The 11,790-nt window shown below is 27.6% G+C and overlaps 1 protein-coding gene across 2 annotated transcripts in view; it reads left to right on the top strand.

The window, feature by feature from the left end:
• LOC117169088 (C-type lectin 37Db-like) overlaps positions 1–10,919 on the top strand; it is a 73,342-nt gene extending 62,423 nt beyond the window's left edge. For both annotated transcript variants that reach the window (XM_033355207.1, XM_033355206.1), the window contains 2 exons: positions 5,655–5,890; positions 9,601–10,919. In XM_033355207.1, the coding sequence (XP_033211098.1) occupies positions 5,655–5,890; positions 9,601–9,718 (354 nt within the window). In that variant the 3' untranslated portion in view covers positions 9,719–10,919. The remainder of the gene's footprint in view (positions 1–5,654; positions 5,891–9,600) is intronic.
• The last annotated feature ends 871 nt before the right edge of the window (positions 10,920–11,790 follow it).

Raw genomic sequence — 11,790 nt, 5'->3', positions numbered from 1 at the left:
GAAATAGTAATTATCTAAAATATTGATTAGAATTTAGAAAATATTTGAATTATCCTAAATTAACCAAATTATTATAAAACTTTAAAATGCGACAAACAACTCTAAAATAAATTTCTTGTGGAAAGTTCGTGCGGTAAATAATAAACTTCGGTCTCTTTATTTCCGTATCTTTGTAATAAATCCAGTTATTTTAAAATGCTTAAAAAATAAAACCTCAGAAGGGTGAAATTGCTGCAAGTTTTACGCAATCGCAATTTTACCTCTTTTTCTTCTCTGAAAAATAAATGTGTAAGGAGTAAGGGAAAAAAGTGGAGAGGCAGTAAGAGAAATAAGTGAAGAGAAATTAAGGAGAATTTGTGTAAATGTAGAAGTAGAGAAAATAATTAAAGGGGTGAGGGATATAAGTGAATAGGAAGTAAAGGAAATAAGTGGAGAGAGAGCAAGAAAAAAAGTGTAGAAGAAGTAAGGGTGATAAATAAAAAGTCAGTAGGAAAAATAAATGCAGGGGAGTAAGGGAAATAACTAAAGATAGATTGAGGGAAATAAGTGTAAAGGGAATAAGAAAAATACGTGAAGAGGCAGTAACAGAAAGAAATAAATAGGGAGTAAGAAAAATAAATAGAGAGGGAGGAAGGAAAATGAGGGGAGAGGGAGTTATTTCCCTTACTCCCCTGCATTTATTTTTCCTACTGACTTTTTATTTATCACCCTTACTTCTTCTACACTTTTTTTCTTGCTCCCTCTCCACTTATTTCCTTTACTTCCTATTCACTTATATCCCTCACACCTTTAATTATTTTCTCTACTTCTACATTCACACAAATTCTCCTTAATTTCTCTTCACTTATTTCTCTTACTGCCTCTCCACTTTTTTCCCTTACTCCTTACACATTTATTTTTCTTACTCCCTGTTCATTTATTTCCCTTGCTCCTTCCACATTTATTTTTCTTGTTCCCTCTGCATTTATTTCCCTTACTCGCTTTTCACTTATTTTCCATATTCCCTCTCCACTTATTTCGCTTACAACCTTTCCAGTTATTTCTCTTACTCCTTCTCCATTCATCTTTCTTGCTCCCTCTTCCTTTATTTCCCTTAGTCTTTTTATTTAACTTTCTTACTCCCTCTTCACTTATTTCCCTTACTATCTCTCCAGTTATTTGTATTACTCCTTCTCTATTTATTTTGCTTATTCCCTCTTCCTTTATTTACCTCACTTTCTCTCCACCTATTTTCCTTACCTCCTCTCCACTACTTCTTCTTACTCTCTCTCTCTCTCTATTTATTTTTCTCAGTTCCTTTCCATTTATTTCCTTTACTAACTCGCCATTTTTTTGTTAACTCCCTCTTCATTACTTTCCGTTATTACCCCACCACTTATTTTTTTTTACTTTCTCCCCAATCATTTTCCTTGCACCCTCTCTACTGGTTTCCCTCATTCCTTCTCCACTTATTTTCGTGACTCCCCCTTTTACACAAGTTTGCCTCACTTCCTCACCACTTATTTCTCTTACTCCCTCTCAACTTACTTCCTTTACTCTTCCATTTCCACTTACTTCCCTTGCCTTTTCTCTACTTATTTCCTTTACTCTCATTTTCACTAATTTAAAATTTTTAACTGCCCTCATTTAATTTTATTTCCCGTACTTTCCTTCCCTATTTTCTACCATTTCCATCTTTTCTCCTACTCCCTACTTGCACTGATTGCCCATAATTTCCCCTATTTCATCCGCAATTAGTTTGCTCATTTTGCCTACTCCTCTAATTTTCTCTCATTTCGGAAACTTCCGCTACATCTTCTGCACTTTTTTTCTTGCTCCCTCTCCACTTATTTCCCTTACTTCCTATTCACTTATGTCCCTCACCGACTTCAATTATTTTCTTTACTTCTACATTTACACAAATTTTCCTCACTTTCTCTTAACTTATTTCTCTTACTGCCTCTCCACTTTTCTCCCTTACTCCTTACACATTTATTTTTCTTACTCCCTCTTCATCTATTTTCCTTGCTCCTTCCACATTTATTTTTCTTGTTCCCTCTGCATTTATTTCCCTTACTCCCTTTTCACTTATTTTTCATATTCCATCTCCACTTATTTTACTTACAGCCTCTCCAGTTATTTCTCTTATTCCCTCTCTATTTATCTTTCTTACTTCCTTTTCCTTTATTTCCCTTAGTCTCTCAATTTATCTTTCTTACTCCCTCTTCACTTATTTCCCTTACTATCTCTCCAATTATTTGTATTACTTCTTCTTTATTTATTTTGCCGACTCTCTCTTCCTTTATTTACCTTACTTCCTCTCCACTTACTTTTCTTACCTCCTTCCCACTAATTTCCCTTACACCCTCTCTATTTATTTTCCTACGTTCCTTTCCATTCATTTGCTTAACTAACTCGCTACTTTTTTTGTTTACTCCCTCTTCATTCATTTCCTTTATTTCCCTACCACTTATTTTTTTCACTTTCTCCCCAACCATTTTCCTCGCACCCTCTCTACTGATTTCCCTCACTCCTTCTCCACTTATTTTCATTACTCCCCCTTTTGTACAAGTTTGCCTCACTTCCTCACCACTTATTTCTCTTACTCCCTCTCAACTTACTTCCTTTACTCTTCCATTTTCACTTACTTTCCTTGCCTTTTCTCCATTTATTTCCTTTACTCTCTTTTTCACTAATTTTAAATTTTTAACTACCCTTATTTAATTTTACTTCCCGTACTTACCTTCCCTATTTTCTACCATTTCCCTCTATTCTCCTATTCCCTACTTCCACTAATTGCCCATAATTTCCCCTATTTCATCTTCAATTACGCACGGACGGAGACCTGGCCGAAACTGTATGGATATATAATGATAAATCTAAAAAATTAATTGGTTATTTAGTAAAATGAATATTATGCAAAATAGGAACTCGTAAAAACATCCATTATTCCAAAAAGTAATTCGAACTAAATAAATTTCAAATAGTCGTTCCCAACTGTAAAAATTGCATCAAGTGGTAATTCGGAAGAATAAAAATTAGACAAATTATAAAATAAAATTTAAAAAATATTCATAGGCTTTTCTATAGTTTCTATTTTTGAATTAAGAAAAAAAAACATTTATAACGTAAAGAATATGTTTTAAAAATGTGAATAAATTCGCTTTGCAATATAAAAAATCATAAGATGGATTACTAAAATGTGACAGGAATAACAGTCAGCTATGGTTTAGTATACAATATCCGAGAGAAAGAGACTGGTAGTCGAACGTGCCATGTGATGCAATCGCAGCTGCCGCATATTTATTGCATTTTATTTGCATTGCTCGCGAGTTAGTCGAATTTTTGTACCCTTTTCCCTCGACACTGCGATCTATGTGACCACTCGAGATGAAAAATTGGACTCTGTTTGAAAAGTTCCTGGTGCGAAGCTTTCATCACACTAGAAAATTTTAACACCGAAATTTTACATTCTCCATTGCCATCAATTTAATTCTCTTTTATTTCTTTATTATGCGAATAAAATCAACATGATCTGAAAAAAGCTTCAAATATTTCCAAATGTGGAAATTATATAAAAATTATTACCCTAAAGCACGAACGCTCTCACGGACGACTGTGTATATTTATTTTTAATTAAAGAAGTAAAGAGTTCTTTATCTCACTTTTACAAATATAAGAAAGAAGGTTGGAATAAGTCAGAAATAATTCACTATTATTACCTTTTATTGGCAACGATATTTTACAATAGTGAAGAGGACATAATTACATTTTAGAAGCATCGTGCGGTCTAGCAGACCGCACGGCCACACTTACAGGCTGAGTTGCAGAATCAATTGAGGAAGAAAAGCTTTTTTCTATAAAACTAGGCGAAATTGATTTTTATCATTTAGGGTCAAAAATTGACTTCAAAGTTATAAATATTTAAACTTTAAAGTTTTTCTAAAAAAAGTATAAATCGTTTTTTTTTTAATCTCTATAGTTTTTGACTTAATTGAGATACTAAATTTTTGTTTCTAGATTCTTATGCTTTTCACCATCACCTGTTGAAATCTGTCAAAAATTTTTTGGGAAAATGTTTTTAGTTAATCAAACAGCCTTTATTTTTTAGAAAAAATAAACAGATTATTTTGTCAAAGACTTTACAGCAACATTTTTCAATTTTTAAAATTATACAAATTTTAAAATAATTAAGTAAGTTTAAGAGATATTTCAAAATTTTTGAAAGAATGAAAAACAATTTAAAACGTGAGGAGATTTTAAATTTTGTTTAAAAATGTAAATTTTTTAGATTTCTAGAAACTAATGTTTTTAAAGATGTCGAAAGGTTTGAAAAGATAAAATTTTGTTTTGTATTCCTAGTGAAAATGATACTTTGAATTTTTAGAAGCTTCAAACAAAATTTAACTCGAAAAATCTAAAGAAATTTCAAATAAAATGTAGATTGCTGAAGATTTCGAACTATTTCAAACTACATTTCAAACTCTAATACTATTTTGCAAGAAGAATTTCAAAGAAATTGTAAATAGGATTGAAAAAAATTCCAGAATTATTAAAAAACAATCTAACAGATATAAAGGCAATTTTTTTACTTTTACAGAATTAGAATAAAAAAATTTTGTTGACAAATTTTAATTATTTCAAACAGTATACCAAAATTTTAAAACTTTGGAAGAGATTGAAAATATGTAAATACTTATAATAATTTTGCTAAATTTTTAAAATATATTTTAATTTTCCAAAGTCTTCGTTAATGAAAAATTACACAAATTTAGATTTTTCGAATTTGTCTTAAAAGATCTTAGTTTTCAAATTGCAAAAAAAAACGTTTTTGGTTTTCATTCATCACACATTATTTTGAAAAAATTGAAAGTTTAATAACTAAAATTTCTTAAACCGGAGTAATAAAATATGCAATTGTTTTTCACTCCACACAAAAATCCATGAAATGTTTTTCATTGTGTGAGAATTGTTTAAAAAGCAAAAAAAAAAAGATTTTAATGACGAAAACAATTCACTAATCGATTTTTTTTCTGGTGCTTCTAAATAATAATCTGGTGTTTCTAAATAACTTAACATTTTTGTCGGCTTGACTTGAAAATCTTGAAGCCCGAAATTTTCAAATGTTTTAAAAAGTATATACATATAACCAAATCTAAAATGTAATATTTTGTATGCAGTTTGAAAAGATTCTTACGGGCGCTGAAAAAATGGTTAGTTTAACCAACTATTTAGTTAATGAGATATCGTACTGCTATTTTATTAGTGGGTACAACAATTCCATTAGCTGCAGATATTTCCAGATATATCTGTGCCGATTTGAATCCTGCAAAGTTTGTATGGCAAATGTTTTTGGGATCGAAAAAAACTTAGCAAATAATTATTTTTCCTTTAAGGCACACGTGATTTTTAATTTGTTTTTCAAATATAATTTTTATTAATTTATTATTTTAAATTCAACCAATAATTTTTCATAACATTTAATATGGAAAAAATTTTTTGGATGATACAAATATTTAATTACTGTATTTTTAATAAATATATAATAATTTAAGAAAATTTAATGTTTGAATTCAGGTATTTTCGAGTTTAAATATTTTTCTATTTTTCAAGACTTTTCTGTAGCCGCATTATAAATAAGAAATATCTAATGTTCGTCTAACATTTTTCTTCAGGCAAATTGGTATAGGGCATCGCAATATTGTCGCTATCATGGAATGCATTTGGCGAGCATTTCCGCTCAAGAAGAAAACGACAGGTTAGAAAAACACATTAAAGATTTTGGATTGGGTCACGAACATTTCTGGACTTCCGGAACCGATCAAGGAGAAGAAGGAACGTTTTTCTGGATGGCGAATGGACGACCAATCACATTCGAAAATTGGAATGTCGGCGAACCTAATAACTTCAAGTAATATTATTTCATCATTTTTTTTACCTTAAGTTATTTACAAAATTATTTATCTAAATAACTATTGCAAATTGAAAAAAGGATTTTATTAGTTATAAAAATAATTTAAAATCTAAACAAAAATTAAAAATGAAATAAAATACTTTTACACTGGTAACAATCCGCTTAAAAACTGTATCAGTCCAGAAAATCGAAAGTTAAAATAATTAGCCTAATTTTTTGTTGACCTGCCCTAACACTTATATTTAAACAATTTTTTATCAGCAAAACTCTTTAAGAATTATTTCAAAAAAAAAAAAAAAAAATGTCAGTGAAAACCAAATTTTATCAAGAAATAAAAATTTGTAATATATACTTATTTTTAGGTTTTATTTATTTATATTTGCGATTATATAAACATTACTTGCCTAGGATTCTAGAGAAAATTAAATAAGGGTTTTTAAGATTTCCAACATATAGAAATATATTCTTATCTGGAACGTTGAATCTTCAACCAAAAAAAATGAATTTGTAAAAAAACAATATAACTTTCAATCAAGTTGATTATTAAAAAAAAAATAATTTCCAAAGATTAATGTAATGGTCGATATTCCAAACGAAGTATATTTAAATTAAAAATTAAAAATAAATTTAATTCATACAAAAACTTTCTACGTAAAATTTTCGTTTTCAACGAAATGGTCAAGTCCTCAACTAAATAAAGTTAATTTTAAACGATGTATTTGCTTTTTTAACTAAAGATATAAAGTTCCTTCAAAAAGAAATGGATTATTAAAGCAAAAAAACGAATATTTAAAAAAATAGAAAAAGTTTCTACTAAACACATATTTTTAGATTTGAAGGGAAGGATAATTTCCAATGCGAAGCAAAAATTTTGAATATAAGTATTTATTTTTAATTTTATTTATTAACTTGTTTTCAAGGACACATAAATACAACTTTCCTACGACTTTTTTTGAAATTCCAAAAGATATTTAAAAGTGTAGGATATGTCGAAAATTTATTTAGAAACTTTGTTCATTTTAGAGAATGGAATAAAAATTTAGAAAAAAATGAGTCAGTTTGTAAGATACTGAAAACTTGTAGAATTTTGCAAGAAAGTAAAAAATATTTTATGAAATTTTGACATTTTTTCAGATCAATAAAAAAAATAATATTGTAAATATTTTATTTTATATTCTTGAAACAGATACATTTAGTTTAAAGCTTACAATTTTTTAAATTTATTTAGTTTATTTCTTTAAACTTCTAAATTCCTTTACAAGTATTTGGAATTTTTGCTTAAATTTGTCTGAAGTCTTCTAAAGAAATCCTTCAAACCTTCCGAAATTTTTTAGGCATTTTTATGAATATTTTGAATTGTTTAAAAACAAATTTCAATTACTGTTTTAAATATGAGTTTTCCTAAAACCATAATCTTTTGAAATTTTCCCAGGAATCTCAAGAAAATTTGTTTATTCTCCAGAAACCTTTAGTTCTTATGTATCAACAGGTTCTTAATTTTTTTTTCGAAATCGTTAAATATTTACATTTTTTTAAAGACCTTTTTCAGTTTTTTCGAAATTATTATTTTATATATAATTATTATTATTATTTAATATTATTATTTGTTTAATTCCAAATTCAAGTATTCCGTTGAAGATTTCGCCAAAAAAATGTTTTTTTTTTCAATTCAAAAACGAGATTTTCGACTCAAAATGTAACTATTCCCTATTTATTTGTAAATTTGAAGTTAATCTTTAAATTTGTTTATAGAAAATTAGTGTATTACATTTTAGGTTTAGAATTAATTTTTTATTTAAAGTTAATCTATTCAGTTAAAAATTGAACTATTTAGTCTAAAGTAATTTGGTTGTGAAAACTTTATATTTTAACGTTAGAATTGAACCGCTTTTTAAAAAAATTAGTCCTTTTGACCTGGTAGTTCAACAGTTTAGTAAAAAATTAAACTGTTTTTCAAGAAATATAAACAATTCAGTTACAAATTCAACTGTCTATTTTATAATTTTTTTATTTTCTTAGAATTGAGGGTCTTTTTGTGAGAAATTAATATTTTTTCTCTAGACATTTCACTTTTCCATTTTTGGTTAAATTTTTTCCTTTTATTTAAATACTTTAAATAATTGGTAGAAAAATTATAAATCTTGTTTAAAATTCACCTATATGGGTAGAAAGTTAATCTTGTTAGTTAAAATTGTATTATTTTTGTTGTGAATTTAACTATTTCGAACAAAATTGTTTTTTTCAATTAAACTGAATTAGTGGAAAGATCGTTTTTTCTTGTTAAAAATCGTTTTATCAAATCAAAAATTTAACTATTTCATTTTTTGTTAAATTTGCTTTTTTGATATTAAATTAATCTCAATGTTTAACATTTTAGATATGCAAAAAAGTAAATTATTTTCTTGAAAATTTCATTATATTTTTAAAAATCTAACTAATTTGTTGATAAAAACTAAACTTTCTTTCAAAAATTCGTTATTGTGTCTTCACAATTATTTTTTGGTAACAACATTTTTTGGTTTATAAATAATTGATTGATTTTAAATTCAAAGAAGAACTACCTTTTCTATCTATTTAAATTTTTGATAGTTCGTCACATTTTTTTGTACTTTTTTTTCGTTTTTTTTGGACCTTTTTTGTATTTTTTCAAGTCTCTAGCAATATTAAAAACTTGCAAGGGCTTTCCATATTTAATAAGGTTTCGAAGATTTGTAGGAATGAAAAGAGATTTCTGACGGTTTTATGGGATACTGAAAGATTTTAAAACATAAAAAATGGTTTTGGAGGTTTTTAAAATATTTTTGATAAAGTTTTTTGATAATTTGTCAGCGTTTCAAAAAATTTCAAATTATTTCAAAATATTCTTTCGAATTTATAAAGATTTCATGAAATTTAAAAATAATTACCGGAAGTTTAATGGAAAAATTTAAGAAATTTAAATTAGAATAAAATCCAGATTAAAAATCCCGTTTAACGTCCAATACTTCAATTGATACAAACTCCTGTAACAAAAGTTGGTAATGCAATTTTTAATTTTTTAATTTTCATTTTGAATTTTATTTTATTGTAATTTGATAGTACTGAAAATAAAAAAGACAGAAAAAAAAGAAGGAATGAGATGTGGTTGGCTGCCTTCTCATTCTTCTTTTCTCTTTCTTATTTTTGTCCGAAAATTTTTTTTCAACGCTTTTTTGAAATTATTAAATGTGTAAATAAATTTTTGTAAAGAAATAATGACTGTAGAATTAATTAAATTAATTATTAGCTAAAAATAGTCTTTTAGTATAAAAGGTAAATTAATTATTAAATTTTAGTCTTTATAAGTAATTGATTGATTGTAAATTTAAAGGAAGAAATACCTTTTCCATCTCATAAATTTTTAATAATTTGTCACATTTTTTTTGTACTTTATAATTATTTTTAATTGCGAAAAATTGATTTGCGTATTTAATCATTTTAAATAAACGCGCGACGAACATCCAATTCGGCTGCTGGTGCGACGCATATGTAATGCGGCTAAGGAGCCGAATCTTATGCAATGTAGAAAATTTTCATATTTTAGAAAATCTTTAGGACCCCCCCCCCCCCTTTAAGTTTCACTTAATATGTGGACGCTTCCTAGTGTATATTTCTTTTAAATTATTCTTCTGCTAATTATTATAATAAATTACGTAACTAAAATTCTATGTAATTCATTTTTGTTTAAGGTACGAAAATGGGGAAGAAGAGCACTGTCTCGAATTGTGGAACAGGGACGGGAAAGGGCTCAAGTGGAACGACAGCCCTTGCAGTTTCGAAACGTTTTTCGTCTGCGAAGTTCAGTGAAAGTGATTTAATCAAGAACTAAAGACTAAAAAAAAGTAAATCAAAGAAAGTTCGCGAGCGAAAAAGAAATAGTAAGAAAGCGAAAACGGTTTCAACTCTCAAATCAAATAAAGTGAGCAACTTCGGAAATTTTAATCGACAATTAAACTTCGAAGTGCTTACTCAGTGAGTGCCAGGATTTATGATAGTAATCGTACCAAACAAGAACGTCCTCATTTGTGTTTAACCACAATGTATAATTTAATTTCAGTTCCAAGTCGACGAGATATTTTTTACTGCCTTATTTTTAGTCTTATTTTTAATCTCCACTGTAAAATATAATTTTCAGCACCTATTTAATTTTTGTGTATCTTCTTTATACAATTTTAACCTTTGAGTGAGGACGTGATTTTATCAACTTTTGTCATTAATAATGTTGTACATAATTAAGGGAATGGATCAAAATATCAAAAATTTGGTGCGGTCTAAGCGACCGCACGGTCACACGTGAATACTCATTTTTAACATAAAATGTAATTGTGACACATTTTGGGTGCCTCGAGAAGAACCGGGAAGGGACCCCGCGTCAGGAACACGTTTCGATCTCCTAAACCGCACGGCCATTATTACCCAATTTTCAGAACTTATATTGGATTTCAGAGGAAATTTTACATAAATTTTTAGGGATAATTGGGAAATTTCAATACGATTTTGAAGATTCTAAAGGATTTTCAGAGATTTTATAAGATAAACAAATATTTGAAAAAATTTTAATCCACCGATTTTAGAGGATTTCATGAAATTTCCAAAGATTTCGTAGAATCTCAAGAAATAAACGATCTCAAGACATTACAAAAAGTGTTAAGGGAGGATTAAGAATGTTGTTTTCTTTTTGTTATAATCTCTAAAGAATTTCAAGAAGTTTTGATAAGATATCTAGAAATCTTAGTGGATTTCAAAAAATGTCAAGACACACCAAAGGATTTTGTTAGACTTTGAAGGATTTCAAGGAATTCAGTAAAATTTTTTAAGGTTTCTAGCAATCTTAAAAAACTTTAAGGGCTTTCCATATTTAATAAGGTTTCGAAGATTTGTAGGAATTAAAAGAGATTCCTGAAAATTTTGTGGGATACTGAAAGATTTTAAAACATTTCCAATGGTTTTGACAGTTTCTAAAATATTTTTGATAAAGTTCTTTGATAATTTGTCAGCGTTTCGAAAATTTCAAATTATTAAAAAATATTCAGGCGAATTTGAGAAGATTTCGTGAAATTTAAAAATGCTTAGCGGAATTTCAAAGGAAAAATTTAAGAAATTTAAATTAGATTAATATCTAGATTAAAAATCCTATTTAACGTCCAATGCTTCAATTGATGCAAACTCCTGTAGAAAAAAGTTGGTACTGCAATATTTAATTTTTAAATTTTTATTTTGAATGTTATTTTATTATAATTTGATAGCAATAAAAATGAAAAAGATGAAAAAAACAGGAGTTCGCATCAATATTAAAGTGTCTCCGAATGTCGAAATCTTTTTAAGGAATTTCAAAAAATTTTATTAGCTTTGAAAAGATTTAAAACGATTTCAAGACATTTTATGGGATGCCAGGAGATTCGAAAAGACTCAAATAGATTTAAGGGATTTTCTTGGACTTCGAGCAAAATCTAGAGGAATTTTTCAAAATTATGAAATATTTAACGAAATTTCAAATGGTTTCAAAAGTACTTAATGGGTTTTAATAGTGTAATAATCATTAGCAAGAATTTGACGAATGCCGAAGAATTTTTTTGGACGTAAATAAAAATGCAGAGATTTAAAAAAATTAAGAAATATTCAGAAAAAGTTCAGGAAACTTGAAAAGTTTTTCAGAGATTCCAAAGGATTTTAAGGCATTTTCAAGGATTTTTTTAGGATTTTTAATAAGCTCAAAAAGTTTTAGCAATTTCACGGGATTACAGAAAATTTTTAGAGAAATAAAAAAATGAAAATTCATGGATTTTATAAGATTTCATTCAATTTCCAACTATTTAACGAACTTTTAAAATATTTCCAAATATTGCAAGGAATTTAAAGCTATTCGCAAAGATTCCCAT

This window comes from Belonocnema kinseyi, chromosome 3 (genome assembly GCF_010883055.1).
Source record: "Belonocnema kinseyi isolate 2016_QV_RU_SX_M_011 chromosome 3, B_treatae_v1, whole genome shotgun sequence".
In the NCBI taxonomy this organism is placed as follows: domain Eukaryota; kingdom Metazoa; phylum Arthropoda; class Insecta; order Hymenoptera; family Cynipidae; genus Belonocnema; species Belonocnema kinseyi.
Note: the sequence above shows the minus strand (reverse complement) of the source record. Positions and strands in the feature narration are given on the sequence as shown.